The 15907-nt window shown below is 42.6% G+C and overlaps 1 protein-coding gene across 3 annotated transcripts in view; it reads right to left on the reverse strand.

The window, feature by feature from the left end:
* The window catches only part of Rapgef4 (Rap guanine nucleotide exchange factor 4), a 306154-nt gene that overhangs the window by 77019 nt on the left and 213228 nt on the right, over positions 1-15907 (reverse strand). For all 3 annotated transcript variants that reach the window (XM_070020789.1, XM_070020798.1, XM_070020805.1), the window contains 2 exons: positions 11568-11689; positions 9439-9622 (listed from right to left, as the gene is read on the reverse strand). In XM_070020789.1, the coding sequence (XP_069876890.1) occupies positions 9439-9622; positions 11568-11689 (306 nt within the window). The remainder of the gene's footprint in view (positions 1-9438; positions 9623-11567; positions 11690-15907) is intronic.

Below are 15907 nucleotides of genomic sequence, written 5' to 3' on the forward strand. Positions count from 1 at the left end.
ATATATATATATATATATATATAATTTTTTCCCACCCTGGTCCTGAGACTGAGCCCCATCCCTGAGCTTCTTCTGCTCAAGGCCAGTTGGGCCACAGCACCACTTCTGGCATTTTCTGAGTAATTTATTGGAAATAAGAGTCTCATGGACTTTCCTGCCTAGGCTGGCTCTGAACCACAATCCTTAGTTCTCAACCTTGTAAGTAACTAGGATTACAGGCATGAGCCACCAGCACCTGACTGAGAGTTATAGTTTTTTTTTTTTGGGGGGGGGTCTGGTCGTGGGGCTGAACTCTGGGCCTGGGCACTGTCCCTCAGCTCTTCTGCTCAAGGCTAGCGCTCTACCACTTGAGCCACAGTGCCACTTCCGGCTTTTTTCTTTTTGCTTATGTGGTGCTGAGGAATCGAACCCAGGGCTTCAGGCATGCAAGGCAAGCACTGTACCACTGAGCCACCTTCCCAGCCCTGAGAGTTATAATTTTATACAATGAGGTTAGTCTGTAAAATTATTTTGCAATCAGATTTCTGTGATATGTTTCCTCGTTTATTCTTAGCGCATAAACCCATGAGGCCATCTGACTTCCTGTTAGGACCATGGTTGAGGGAAACACAGCAAAGAAAGAACACAGGAAGTAGGAGTGTGCTTTGGTAGAGTGCCATCCTGGAGCAAGAAAGCTAAGAACTTGAGTTCAAGCTCTAGTAGTGGAGCAGAAGGAGAAGAAAGATGTGGAAGAGAATAAAGAAGAGCTAGAGGAAAAAAGAAAGAAAGAAGAGGAGGAGGAGGAAAGGAGGAGGACAAAGAAGAGGAGGAGGAATAGAGAGAAGAGGAGGAGGAGGAAGAGGAGAAGGAGGAGGAGGAGGAGGAGGAGGAGGAGGAGGAGGAGGAGGAGGAGGAGGAGGAGGAGGAGGAGGAGGAGGAGGAGGAGGAGGAGGAGGAGGAGGAAACACAAGTTCTGTAGTCAGACCAGGGTCACATCAGGGACCTACCACCCTCAACAGAGCAATTGGCTTAGCCTAAGCCACTGTTTCCTAATCTTTAAAGTGGGAAGTATGTTCATTAACAATCTTGTAGCTTTGCTGAAAGATTTGAATTGAATTATCTAGTCCAGTACCTAGTACCCAGACACTTAAATGATTAAATACAAGTGTATTTGTAGTTCTATTTACAGTCTTCGTGGAAAGTAGAGGGAGGGTAAGCAAACATTACTAAATTTATTTTATAGCTTAAGGGATTTAGACCTGGAGATGTTGGATGTGTGAATGGTAAATGAAGAATAGAATCCCAAAGTCTGTACTCAGTATTACTTTCAACTTATTTAGCATACTCTTGGATCAAATGCTTGTAACTCAAATGCTGTCATTGAATTCTCAAAATGTGATTGATTTTATAATAATAAAGTATCTGTTGGTCTTTAGTCTTGGCCCCTCTAATCCAGTCTCCATGGTTAGCTGTGAAACTGACCTATTACAAACACGATTATGTCACATTTTTCTTTAAAACTTAAAGGTGCCCTAAATGACTATAAATGCCAGCTAAGGCACACAGGGCATGGCAGATTTCCCTTAATCTGCCTGTGACCTAACACTGCAGCCTCATCTGCTAATACTCCTGGTCTGGACTGCCCTCAGTGTGAGTCAGTTCATCATTCTCCGCGGGAACTTTCCTCGCATCTTTCTGGTACCACTCCCACCCAGTGCTCCTGCCAGTTTAAGAGTTCTTTGTTCTGGGAAAAAAAGCTCTAAGATAATATGCTTTGTTGTTCTTCTAAGAAAGGGTTTGAGAGTCAACTTAAACATCCAGCCGTTGCAAAATGAGTGCATTAAGGAGTATTCAAAAGACAAGAAATTCTGCATGTTTTTTGATATAGTGAATAAGCATCTGCACTGATCATGGAATAAATGCATCTTTCTTTTTAAAAAGTCTGAGCATTAAAGAATATTTAAGAGATAGACTTGGGGTGTGGCTCAAGTGGTAGGGTTCTTGTCTAACAAGAATATTTAAGAGAGAATGTTACTTTGTGGCGGTTGGGGTGGGGTTTGATATCAGGACCTAATGCTTACTCAGCTGATACTTTAATACTTCAGTCATGCCTCCAGCCTAGCATATTTCTGGTTATTTTCTGGAGATAGATGCTCAAAGGTTTCTATCCAAGCTGGCTTCAAGCCATGGAGAGTGGCATGCTATTAAGTATAAAAGCTAAGAACTGAAAAATTACCATAAGACTAGGCATCAAAATATTAATAGTAATTATATCTTTGGGAAATGTGACTGGAAGTATTATTTATTCTTCTGTAACTCCTTCTAGGAGTTTCAAATGGGAAGTAAATTTGAACTTTTAAAGTCAAATTTTCTTTTAAAATAAGAAGTGGGTGCCAGTGGCACATGCTTCTAATCTTCAGGAGACTGAGACCTGAAGATCAAGGTTCAAAGCCAGCTCGGGCTGAAAAGTTCATGAGATTTCTTTTTTTGGTGGGAGGTGGGGCTTGAAGTCAAGGCTTGGGCACTGTCTCTGAGCTTTGAGCCATAGCTCCACCACCAGTTTTTAAGTGATTAATTGGAGATAAGAGTCTCATGGGGACTTTTCTGCCCAGGCGGCCTCTGACCATGATCCTCTGATCTCAGACTCTTGAGTAGTTAGGATTATGGGCATGAGCTACCCATGTCTGGCTTTTCTTTTCTCTTCTTTAAGTAAAAAACACAATGGTTACAGTTACATGAGTCAGGCAAAGAGTACATTTCTGTTTGGAAAATGTCACCCCTTCTCTCCTCTCTCCCAGTTTTTACCTCCCATTCCTCCCACAAGTTGTATAGTTATCAACATAGTGTCCAGTGAATACCACTGATGCATTTGTTTACCCCTTGTCTTTCCATTCCTGTGCCTCCCTTTACACTCCCAAAGAAAGATGAACAAACAAACAAAACACAAAGAAAAGAAAAACAACAAACGAGAAAAAAAGTTCATGAGATTTATCTCCAATAAATTACCAAAAATGTGAGAACTAGAGCTGTGGCTTGAGCGGAGAGGGCTAGCCTTGAGCAAAAGCAGCTCAGGGACAGTGCCCAGGCTCTGAGTTCAAGCACCAGGGCCAGCACACATACATGCCCATAAAAGTCATCAAAAACTTGAGGTAATCTTATAATGAACCCTAACCGGTAAGTAGAAAGCTATATGTATCCTTCCCTAAGTCTGATTCATAATGGTAGCAGTCTACTGGTTGCATTTGTAGGTATGCAGGCATGAGATAAACAGGGTAAACCAATTTACCGGGAAATCACAAATCCAAATGCAAGAAACAATTTACTTAATGGGACCACTTATTCAAGAAATTTCTACAAGCTTTCAGCGAGGGCACGGCAGTCTCTGCAGTAAAAACATTCAGGGAAGAAAAGGACTCCTGATGTGGTTCTTTCTTTCTGACCTTAGGTTCTTTCTCAGGCTCTCTTCCCCCCCCTCCCCCCCCCCCCCCCGACCTGCTAGAATGGACTGCTTAGCTGTGAATAGGCTCTGGGCTCCAGAAATCAACATCCTTAGTACCAATGATTTTAGGCCTGCAGATCCTGAAATTCCCTGGGGAAAACCAACCCTCCAACCTGCAGATAATGATCAGGATTTCAACCTTCACATCCTCAAAAACAATGGGGACAAATAAAGATCTTCTTGAAACAAGTTCTGCTAATTGCAAGAAAAAGCAAATCTCTTAAGTGCCCCAAAGAGCAGAAGAGCAAGCCATGTGAAACCTGGGGGTGGGGGTGGGGGGCAGATGTCCTACCTTGCTACTGCAGGACTGTCTGGTAGGGCCACCAATGGCTATAGATGGACAAACAACCCTTTATTCTCCCCATGGTGTCTGCTCATGTTACTTGATTTATTTTATTTTCTTCCAACCTTATGCCCCAAAGCACATGTTAGGAAAATATTATTTGAGCACATGAAGTGGGTGGACTCCAGTTTCTCAGTTTCAGAGCCATGTGGAAGACTCCAGACCTTGCCAATAATTCTCTTAGGGTATAATAGCGTAATTTTCTTGTGCTATTTCTTTTCCTCTTCTCAGGCTCAATGAGCTTCTTTCTTTCTGAACACTCTGGCTTCTAAACTAGGGCACGCTGGAACTGCAGATGTAGAATTAGACTTGGGACATACCATCTGCTTCATCTCCTCCCACCCAGGGAAGTCTCTCAGACCACTGAGATCATTTTTCTTACTTTACTCAGGAAGGCTTGTGTGGTAAGAGCATCCTGACTCCTTGAACTCTCTCAGCATCCAGCTAACCTCAAGTTCATACTATCTTACTTATCTGGTCACTCTATACTTTTTTTTTTTTTTTTTTTGGGTCCAGTCGTGGGGCCTGAACTCTGGGCCTGGGCGCTGTCCCTCAGCTCTTCAGCTCAAGGCTAGCGCTCACCACTTGAGCCACAGCGCCACTTCCGGTTTTTTTCTTTTTGCTTATATGGTGCTGAGGAATCGAACCCAGGGCCTCAGGCTTGCAAGGCAAGCGCTCTACCACTGAGCCACCTTCCCAGCCCACTCTATACTTTTTTGCTCATGGTCCTATGCAGAGTAACTACTTAGTGTTGCATTATTTCTGCTGGTAAGGGTCTCTATTGTATCTATTTGCTGTAGTGTAACCTCTTGTTTTAGCCTTATAAACAAAGCAAAATCAAAACAATAAGCTCCCAGAGCTCATTTTTGTGTCTGATGGCCCTGTCTCCGAGCTGTAATAACAGCACCGTCAAACTGTCACTGGTTCCTGTGGCATTTGCCCCAAATGCCATCAGGTCTGCACCTGCAAAACCAGGATGGGCATTGTGAGTCACTCTGACTGCCACTACATGAAAAGCTAATTTCACATTCAGAATGTATGTTTTTTTTTTCAATACCAATAGCAACAAAACTGTGCCAAAAAATTCCCCTGAAGCTCTATTCTGTTTTTTAAACTGGAGAACATTCTTTCATAGTTTGACAGTTAAAATGCTGCAGTTAATGTAATAAACAGAGAATTTTTCTAAGTAGCCTGTCAAAACAAGTGACACTATTTTTTTTTTTTGGCTAGCTAGTCTCAGATTCAGAACAATAGGAAGTACCTTTCAAAGCAACATCTTCATTATACAATCAAATTCTCAAAGTAATCTTCTCATCAAAGAATATTGTGTTATTTCTTTCCCAGTAATTATCAGAGTTCTGCAACCTGTCTGGCAGTGGTAACTATTATAGAACGCAGCTGTGCTGAGTTCAAACTGAGGGGCCTTGCCCTGGTGGACACAAAGCCAGTGCATCTTTTGCCTCCATTATTTCTGAGTGACTTGGCAGGCTGGATAGTAAGGACAGTCAACATTTCTATGACCTAGGAGCAGGCCCTTGATTTCTAAGAGCAAAGTGCTCACTGGATCTCATTAAGGACAACAGTGATATTAGTAATTCTGGAATATCTAATCTTATTTTCTTTCCCAGTTAAACAATATAAAGTAGTGGCTGTAACAGCAGACATTAGAAGATCCAAAAAGGGTATGTGTACAATCTGAATGTCTGTCCCAAAGTGCCAAAAGACTTGTAGCCTAAGTCTAGGGTTTGCCAAATTAAAAATAACTGGGAAGATGAGAGAAAATTCCCTAATGATGGACCTTGAAATACCAGTGAAACCTGTACTTTATCAGCCAGTGATAGACTGAAAGAATTAAGCATGGCAATTTAATATTTTTTCCTTTAAAAGACTCTTTGGGCTGTCATGTTTCATATAATTCAATGCTGTATAGAGCAAAAAAAGAAAGAAAAAAAGGAAAAGACAGAAGAGTCCCCTACCCCCATATCCTGTTTTCTTTTCAGTGCTGGGGTTGAACACACAGCCGACCCACATCAGTAATCACTCCACCACTGAGCTATCATACCCCAGCTCCAAAGCTCTCATATTTAAGGTTGACTTGTGAAACCCAGCTCTGAAGCCTGCGATGGTAAGCAAGAATGTTTATAGTACCCAGCAAGCACTCAATAGTTGCTTGTTCCATCTGTAGCTAACTTGGAAATGCCTCTTCCATTGGATTACAAACTCTTCGATGATCAAAAATCACTTTTGATTTTTGTGCTTGAACTTGGGCCTGAATACTGTCGCAGCTTTTTCGCTCAAGACTGGCACTTTCCACTTGAGCCAAAGCTCCACTTCTGGCTTTTCTGGTGTATAACTGGATGGAGGTAAGGGTCTCCCAGACTTTCCTACCCAGTGTTGGTTTCAGGTCTTAGCCTCCTAAGTAGCTAGGATTACATTCTTGAGCTACTGTTGCCCACTTGTTGTTGTTGTTGTTTTTAATCAACTTGGTAGATGTCCAAAAACATTAGTGAATAGAATGGCACTTTTCATCCCACCTGCCCCAGCAACTAAAGGCTGAGGGACCATTAGCCGGGGCCATGGACTCACTCAGCAAATGTTTATCGATGGCTTCCTTGCTATGCAGAGCCAGGAATCTGGCCTTGCCATTTCACAGCATGTTAACTCCTCTCCACAGCAAGCTGTGTTAACATGCACTATAGTTTTCTTTGCAGGTGGTAATCCAGCTATGATTAAATGACTGCTTGCAAGTCTCAACTCCATCTCCTGTGTGCACAGAGCAACAGGAGGGAGGAGAAACCTTCTGGTCCTCTACCCACTTTAATACCTTAGCTCCTACCACAGTATGGAGAACAAAGCAGATGATCAGCAATTGTTGGGTGATCAGGGGATGAAGTAAAATGAAATCTGCCTTGGCCTTCAGGAAGCTTACAGTTTATAGCAATGTTTCTCAACAAGAGTATTGTTTTAAGGGTGGCTTTTTTTTTCTTTCGGTGCCAGTCTGGGGCTTGAACTCAGGACCTGGGCATTGTCCCTGAGCTTTTGTGCTCAAGGCAAGCACTCTACCACTTGAAGCACACCTCCACTGTGGCTTTTCTCTTGCTTCACTAGAGATAAAGAGTCTCATGGCCTTTCCTGCTCAGGCTGGCTTTGAACAGCTATCCTCAGATCTCGGCTTCCTGAGTAGCTACGATTATAGGCATGAACCTACGAGTATAGGCATGATGCCTGCCTCTTTTTTTTATTTTAAATTTGAAGTGAACAAAGTAAGTGTATTTGAAAAATGAAAGACAAGCAAGAAAAGAAAGTAACAAGGCTCTCTAGAGAGGAGTCTCAAAGAAAAATCCAAAAGAGTCCTCTTGGATGTTGAGTTTTATGACTCAGGTCTCCTCCCATATTTCCTCCTATATATCCATCCTTTGAGCTTTGAGCTGAATGCTCCATGGCTTATGCATGTGCCACCTGTTTTATTTCATTAGTTTCATGAGTACCCAGGGCATTATGGGAACAAGAAGTATTTGAGCAGGAGCCCAAGACACCCTGGGAACAAGAAGCACTGTGATGGGCCAGGTGTTATCTGTCATGTCAGGTATGGCTCTTTACTTTAGGGACTTCTGGGCTTTGCCATGTCTATAGCATCCTTGCTCCTAATCTCTACTCAATGAATGCCAGCAGTGTGTCACTCATGGATTCTGACAGGTGAAACATGTCCACACATTTCCAAGTATCCCTTGGGGGGCTGCCTCATCCCTAATTTGGAATGACTGTATGATGGTGGCTTGAATGGAGATGACAACAAGGGGATGGACCCCAAATGATAGTCAATGTACCAGAGGGGAGGCAGGCTCTGGGGAAAAAAAACGTGGTCTACAATGGCATTATTCACTTGAGTACCTCAAGCTTAGGGATTCCTTGTGTGCCCTGGGCCACCCATCCCTGCAATCCTGCAGGTTAAGAGAGCATAAATTGGCTGGGCAGGTCTCATGGACCCTACTCCTGCTTCGGTCAGTGAGGCTCTGGCTTTTCTGTTTGATACCTTAGATATTTCTGTTAAATTTTTTGTTTGAAGAAAGGGTTTTGAGGCCTAAAGCGCTAAAAGCCATGGTTCTAGAGTGAAGGATGATGGTACCAAATGGGCTGAGGGAAGGCCTTTGAAACACACTGTGAGGGAGATTAAGACCCAAAAGAAAGTTTTGACAAAGGGGACATGGTGTGACAAAATGGAATGTGCTGAAAAGCCTCTGTTGCACTGAGGATGGGCAAGTGAAAGGGATAGAATCCTGGGGACCGGACATAAAGCTGTGCCTGGAGAGTCTATTGTGAGCTGTGTTTAGGGGAGATGTGGGACAGTCAGTCCGAGGGACAACTCTCTTGGGAGGTGCCCAGCAGACATGTAAAGTTTCATGCTCTCGTCCAGAGCTGATAACATACAAGGGCTGCCCAAGCCAGTGACTCAGAGTTGACATCCACAGCTGGCTAGCACTGATTTCAGGGTGGAGGGTGATTTCATTTCCAGCAGAAAAACATAAGCCTGTATGTGGTTATGAAAACAAGTGCCAAACCATCCCTTATTGCAGTGGGTTTCTGAGGACCATTACTGTAGCTCATGTGCAATACATGGATGTCACATAGCATTTAGTAGACTGCTGGCATCTAACAGGGGCTCAGGATGTTTTGTAAGAATTAATCCAATGATTAATTCTTAACTTGAGCTAGTGGGTGGCTACTGCAAGCAAGCTGCTTCCCTAGCTAAATGAAGGCCTTAAAAGGGTTAAGGGGACAGTGTATTCTCATAAGATAGGGTGGGGCAAGGCCAGATATGATGATTTACACCTGTAATCCCAGTTCTGGTAGAAGAGGCAGGTAGGATTGCAGTCTGAAGCCCAATGTGGTCTAGGCAAAGAGCATGAGACCCCCCAAAATTAAATAAAGCAAAAAGAAAGGGTTGGAGGTATGGCTCAGACTATACAGTGTTTGCTGAGTAAGTATAAGGCCTGGAGTTCAAACTCTAGTTCTTCCAGTGAAAAAGAAAGTATACAATGGGGTGAAGAATGTGCTAGTTGGATAAATAAATGCAATCCCAGATACAGGGACTATGGTTCTCATGACCTCTGACCTCTGGCATTAAGAAGAAAAGAGCTACTGCAGTCTAGAGAAGAAACAGACCAGTTTCTATTTGTCATTGATCAAAGGTCATTTAATCTGAGAGCTCAAAAGCAGTAGCTCATGCTTGTAATCCTAGCTACCCAGGAGGCTGAGATCCAGAGAACTGTGGTTCAAAGCCAGCCCAGGTGGAAAAGTCTGCAAGACTCATCTCCAAAATAACAAGCAAAAAAGGCTGGAGGTCTAGCTTAAGTGGTAGAATACCATCCAAACAAGAGTTGGGCCTTGAGTTCAAACATTGGCACTGTCATTAAAAAAAAAAAAAAAAGAGGGCTCAGTTTTTATACCCCAAGCCAGCTGCTATAACTGGCTTGAGTCATTACTGCTCCAAAAGAAAAAGACAAACACTGTTGTGTCACCCCTTCAGAGTCTCTCACCCCAGCCAAGGGCCAGGATTTCACCACCAGCCATGCCCCACGCTAGCTGTTGCCAGGGTGAGCCCCGAGCCCTCACTCACGGTTTGCGCAGGATCATCCTCATGTGGGCGTCGGGCCCCATCTGTGAAAGTAGCAGCATGGTGTCCTGCAGCTCCTCCTCACACTCCTTCTTCTCCTCCTCAGTGGGCAAAGGGGCATCCTCGTGCTCGTCATCCAGAAATCGATAAAACAAATATTTGTCTTGGAAATGGTGCTCCTGGTCCACTAAGGGAAACATGCAGGCAAGTGTCAGTCGGGGCCCAGAGCTCTGGCCCTCAGCTCCCTCTACCAGAAGCAAATGGATGACACAGGCCTGGAAAGCCAAGTGACTGTCAAGCAGGGACTGCACCCTTCATACTGGCCTCAACAGGGCAGAACAGCTGGAAGCCACATCCTCCTGGCTTCAGCCACATGAGCCACAGCCCTGCCCACCCACCCTGTCTCCCTACCGCCCTGAGAGCTGCCAGCTTTTGTGATGAGCACTTCGACCCATGAAAATTGCCTTGATGACATGCCCTAGGTTTCAGGGCCTGTGTTCCAAACAGGAAAATAACCAAGTGCCAAGTCATGATGCAGACTGGGCTTTGAAAATATAGCCTTATAAGAAAAGCTCCTCAGTCAGAGCCAAAATTTATGTTTCTCTTTCAATATATGCCATTTAATAATAAATATTTCTGTCTGCACTTTGAGAAATTAAAACAAAAATCTTGAAGGAAAAACTCAGTCAATGGATTGTTTGAATAAAGCTGGTCAGACCAAGCATCTAGATCATAGACATCTATATGTGTGTTGTGGTAATTTTCTCTCAGTTCTAATTTCTAAGTTTTTATTATTTAAATATTTTTTCCTTCTTCTTATTTTTCAATGCTGGGGATCAAACACACGGCTTTATTCAAGCAAGGCAAACACTCTACCATTGAACTACATCCTAGCCCTCCTCTTGTTTCTGTGAATCACAATATGTAGATCCATGCAGGACAAACAGAATGTATGCTGGCTCACACCTGTAATCCTAGCTATTCAGGAGGCTGAGATCTGAGGATCAAGGTTTGAAGCTAGCCTGAACAGGAAACTCTGAGACTCTCAGCTCCAATGGACCATCAAAAGTCCAAAGTAAAGGTATGGTTCAAATGGTAGAATATCAGCAAAAATGGTAGAATATGAGCAAAAAATGCTAAGGGACAGCACCTAGGCTCTGAGTTCAAACCTCAGTACTGGCTCAGTACTAGCACAAAATGAACACAAGCAAACAAAAACCCCACCATGGACTGGGTTCAGGCCTTTTCAGGATAAAGCATCAATAGTCTCAAGATAAAAAGAAGTGGGATCCCCTTGCTGCTCAAAGTGACCCTTGCCACAGGAACAGCGGCATCATTGGCTTGCTGCAAAAGCAGCTGCTTGGGATCCATCTCAGACTTTCTAAACCAGAACCTGTATTTTAATAAGAGTCCCAAGTGATTGGTATGCACATTCAGTGAAGTAGGAAAAGCACTGGTTTAAAAAAAAACTGATATTAGGTTCCCAGGTGTTGGCAAATGAAATGGATGATTTGACTGTTTTGTCTGTGTGGAGAAATGGTCTTAAACAAATGGCACAAGCAGTTCAACTCCCATTGTACCCCAGTCCTGAATAGCTACTCATCCATTCAAGGAGAGCTGCTGCAGTTAGCAGGGCCAGCAATTGCAGAGCAGATTCCTGATTTTAAATATGGTCATCCTTTGGGTATACAAATTGACTCTCCCAGACAGCAGCACAGTAAAAAGGCAGCTTCTGAATTCATTACTTATTTTCATGTCATCAGCCCAGCCACACATTTCATTGCTCTTCATTCTGTCCCTGCATCAGGATTGCTATGCCATGCTCTGAGTATAATCATACTATCAATGAACCATGAATGCAAACTAATAAACATAATTGGAACTGATGCACTCGGGTTGCAATTTCATTTTCCTTCCCTTCATTCTCGGAAGTTAGGAAGGTACAATAGTGGAACACAGCAATCAATAGCATGCTCTCCGTGCATTTGTACTGCTAAATGAAGATACTAGCTCAGAGGTCCCTAAGGAGACCGTAATTCGTTCTTGCCCATTTGGGAGCTCAGCAGCAGTTTACCCAGGGAAATGCACTTAGCATTTCTCACAGGGTTTCTAGGCCTTGTGGCTTATCTTACCATGATTGAGGACACCATCTTCTAATAGGACTTGCCACATGCCAACAGCCTGAGTTCGGGAGTGAACACATGAAGTCTGCTGCATGATCCAGTCCACCAGCTCAGTTCCCACACAGCATTGTCTAAAAGGAGAGGGGACACAAAGGATGAGGAAACAACCTTATGCAGAGAGATGAAGTGGAAAACCTCCCAAAGCACAGAGTGGGTCTTCTACCATAGTAGGTCTTATAGCATACAAAGCACCTCAATATGTAGCCTCAGGGTCTTAACTGGGATACAGACTAAGAAAACTATCAGCTCAAGACAAAATGTTCAAACCAAGTATGGGTAGAAGTTATCATCTTTTCTGTCAAACTGGTTGCTTGACATAAGCACCGCCATTTTAAGGGTAGCTGCCATCTTATAAGAAGCCATTTTAGTTAAGCCACAGCCTGTTATAAGATTTAGTTTTTTTAGGAGCTGGTGGCATGGCACAAATGGTAGAGCACAAGCTGAGTAAGATTTATTTTTCTGACAAATTCCTACTTGAGCCAGGCCTCCTGGTTTTGGTTGATTTGTTTGGCTAAATGTTTAACCCCTTTCAAACTAGCCAATCATGCAACATTGTGAACCTGAGTTCTGACCAATCAGAACAAAAAGCAGTTATATGTCAGGATAAAACCTGGATGGACCACCTGCCTAGAGCACTTGCTTTTTTTGGCCTCCTGTCAGTAGTTTGCCCTTCTGCAGAAGTGAACTTTAACTTGCCAAGTTCCTTTTGAGTTGGTGTCCTTATTCTTACACAACATCCTAATATCCTGACATATTTCTAATAGGTGTATAAACAGAGTTATAGTAATATATAAGGATGCAGGCCACTGAAGGGATCAGGGGAGCATTCCCAGGCAAACAAAACACTATCATAATGAGCTGTTCCCAGACAATCTCAGAGTAAGATAAAGGCAAAACAAAATACCATCTTCTTTCACCTAAGCCTTGTGTGGAACAAGTGAACCTCTGTCAGGCACTCAGAAGTGCTCCATGAAAGGATGTGTAAGTGTAAAATTATATGGCACTTTATGTTTTCTAGTAATACTACTGATCTTTCTTGGAGGGGTGTTGGGAGAAAATAGCAATTAGTAATGCAGATCTCTCTGGGGGAAAAATCTTCTGTGTTACAAGCACTGGTACTTCTACTAGCTTGTCATCTAAGAGCACAAGATGCCTTCTGGCTTTTCTGTAGGCTCATACATAAATCCACGCTGCCCCTTGGTGGTGAGTTGCTCTGAATGGACAAACCTCATGCATTCGTTAGGAAACACATAATTATATATTCACATACAGGAAATATTGAAATCTTCAGTGGGATGAGAGACCAGGATGGTGTGTTTATGGCATAGATACAAAGGGAGAAGTGGAATCTCAAATTCTAGAGAAGGATCTCAAGGGACAGTGGAACAGGGCAGGGACACAGAGCAGCTGGCTGCCTGCAGCTGGAAATGAGTCACTGGTGGCCTCCCCTCCCGTGCTAAGGGTGGCACCACCTTTGGGTATGAGCTGAGACCAGGTCATGCCCAGAAAGCTCCTCTCTAGTGTGAAGAGAAGAAGATTCCTTGTGCCAAACTACTTTAGGAACAATCTTAAACTAGGAGAAAAGAAAGAAATACAGCACAGAGTTTGTTTGTTACTTAATAGTGATGTGACTTTGGCAAACTCTCTAGTTCTCATCTGTACAAGACAGGAGGAGCAAAAGATGGCCTCTGAGGTTTCTCCGTTTCGAATATTCTATGATCTCTCAAATCCACCAGCTCTTGATTGGCACCAGTCCTGACCCAGGATCACCAAGAAGGCTGTATACTTTCAGGACTTCCCTTCTTCAGGACAATGCCCATATTTTAGAGATTTAAGGGTCAAAGAAGCACCTTCTTATTCATTCCAAACCAAAAGGCTCAGTGATGGAAAGCATTTCTCTTATAACTAGACAGTTATCCATGGGTTTCATGTAGCTGGTGGAATTGCTGAGTATTCTCACTTTAGATCTGACAGCAAACATCCAGCATAGTGATCGGGATAGGCTTTGGCCCCCTACCACTGTAGATATCATGAGCTGAGGACCTAGATGGAGAGGGTGGAGCTGGGAAATAAAGGTCTGGGACAAGGAACTCAAACTCCAGTGGATTCTTCCACCCCCATCCATCATTACCAACAGATCATTAATTTATGTCATAGGGTGTGGAACAGACATAACACCTACATTTCAGGGATTTAAGGAAGAGATTGTGGTTTCTGACTTCCAGTTTCCATTTTGTGTCACCAAACATGACAGATTTAATGAATTTCTCTAACATAAGTCAGTCCTTCGGAAAACATAATCACATCTTAAATTAAAGAAAAAAAATCTTTTAAAGGAAAAGGTTCATTAGCCAGATTTTTTATATCCACTTAATATGTTAAAGAGGTTAATCTAAAGACATGTGACATGTAACATTTTTAAAGCTTTCTTTAAAATTGTAACCGATCCTGGCACCAGTGGTTCACACTGGTAATACTAACTACTCAGGAGGCTGAGATCTGAGGATTTGGTTTCAAAGCCAGCCTGGACAAGAAAGTCTGTGAGCCTCTTCTCATCACCAAAAGCCAGAAACAGCTCAAGTGGGAGAATGCTAGTCTTGAACAAAAAACCTCTGGAGACAGCATCTAGGCCCTGAGATCAAGCCTCAGGACCAACACAAAAAATATAAATAAAAAATAAATGCTAAGTGAAATGAACCCCAAGATAGGGACACAAGAATTTTTATCTTTCTTGCTGTTCTTGTTAATGTACTTATAATGTACTATGTGATGTTTTTGTTGTTTCTTTGTATGATCTTCCCCCTGTTGTCACTGTATTTGATTCCGGTGTCCTGCATCTTATATATACATTTTTCTGATTTGGGAAGGGAAATAACAAAATGCTGAAATAAGGATACAGGATGACCATTGTAACAACGAGATGTACAAGACACTATGTGGAAAACAAACTTCACAACTTTAAATGGGGATCGGGGGAAGGGATGGTAGAGGAAATACAAAAACAAAGGAGGGAAATGGACTCGTTACCTTGCTCATGTAACTGTAACCCCTCTACAGTATCTTTACAATAAAAAAATATATTAAAAATAATAATAAATAGAAAAAAACAAAATTACAACTGTAGCAGCCACAAATTCCACAAAGAATCAACTTGCAGGCTGGAAAATAAGATTTACAATTGGAACCATAAAAACATATTGGATAGTATGAACCTAAAAGGTACAGAGGACCATTCTGTCCTAAATAAAGTGTGTCTCCTAAGAGAAATGTGTTGTTATTCAAGATCTGGTGTTTCTCCAATTCCATCTTATTTTTATAAGTCTATAAAAAAGAGGCTAGCCTGAATGTCACAAACTGTGACCTTGTGATTTATGACAATCAATACAAGCAGAAAAGAATTTCACTTGCATGGCATGTAGAAACAGTGATCCACGCAGGAAGGATTTGGGATACCTCCCCATCTCTGTCCCTGACAGAGCCTAGATGCTGAGGTACAGACACAGATCTGCTACAGAGTGATGAAGTAGGGATTCTTTTATAGGTTTCATCATAGCTGGTTCTCCCTAGAAAGATACACAGCCATGGTAACTTTCATTTTTATTGTAGCTCTTCACTGTTCTTATTTTGTTTATGTGAATCAAATGGGTTCTCACTCATGGTAAGGTTAATGATCACTAAATGATAGAGATAGAGATGATAGAGATGATGATAGAGATCTGGGTCTGAATCATGGGCTCAGAAAGAGAGAGTGAAGGCTGTGTGTGGTGTTTTGACCATTCTTGGTCTTAATATTCATTGAACTGATAAAAATCAAAAGTAAGGATTAGGCCCAAATTTTTGCTCACCATTGTTCAGTCATTTCACAAGGTTCAATTAGCCAGAGTCTCAGTTTTCCTTCTTGCTTTGCTTTGCTCTTCTGTGTGTGTGTACGTGTGCATGTGCATGCGTGTGTGTGTGTGTGTGTGTGTGTGTGTGTGTGTGTGTGTGTGTGTGTGTGCATGTGCATGCATGCTGGTCCTGGGGCATGAACTCTAGGCACTATCCCTAAGCTTTTCTGCTCAAGGAGAGCACTTTATCATTTGAACCACAGTTGTATTTCTACCCTCTCTCCCACCTTTTAACACCCTTATGATTATATTGTACCCACCTAGAAACACCCAAACTCCCTAATTTTATGCTTAGTAATACTCACAGGAAGAGAGACCCTACATTTGTGAGTTGGACAAGAAATATTAGAATTGGTTTGAGCTTAACCCTCTTCTGTCATGTAAGAATCAGTATCTGCCAGT

This window comes from Dipodomys merriami, unplaced genomic scaffold (assembly GCF_024711535.1).
Source record: "Dipodomys merriami isolate MVZ:Mamm:240054 unplaced genomic scaffold, mDipMer1.0.p SCAF_1, whole genome shotgun sequence".
Classification (NCBI taxonomy): Eukaryota; Metazoa; Chordata; class Mammalia; order Rodentia; family Heteromyidae; genus Dipodomys; species Dipodomys merriami.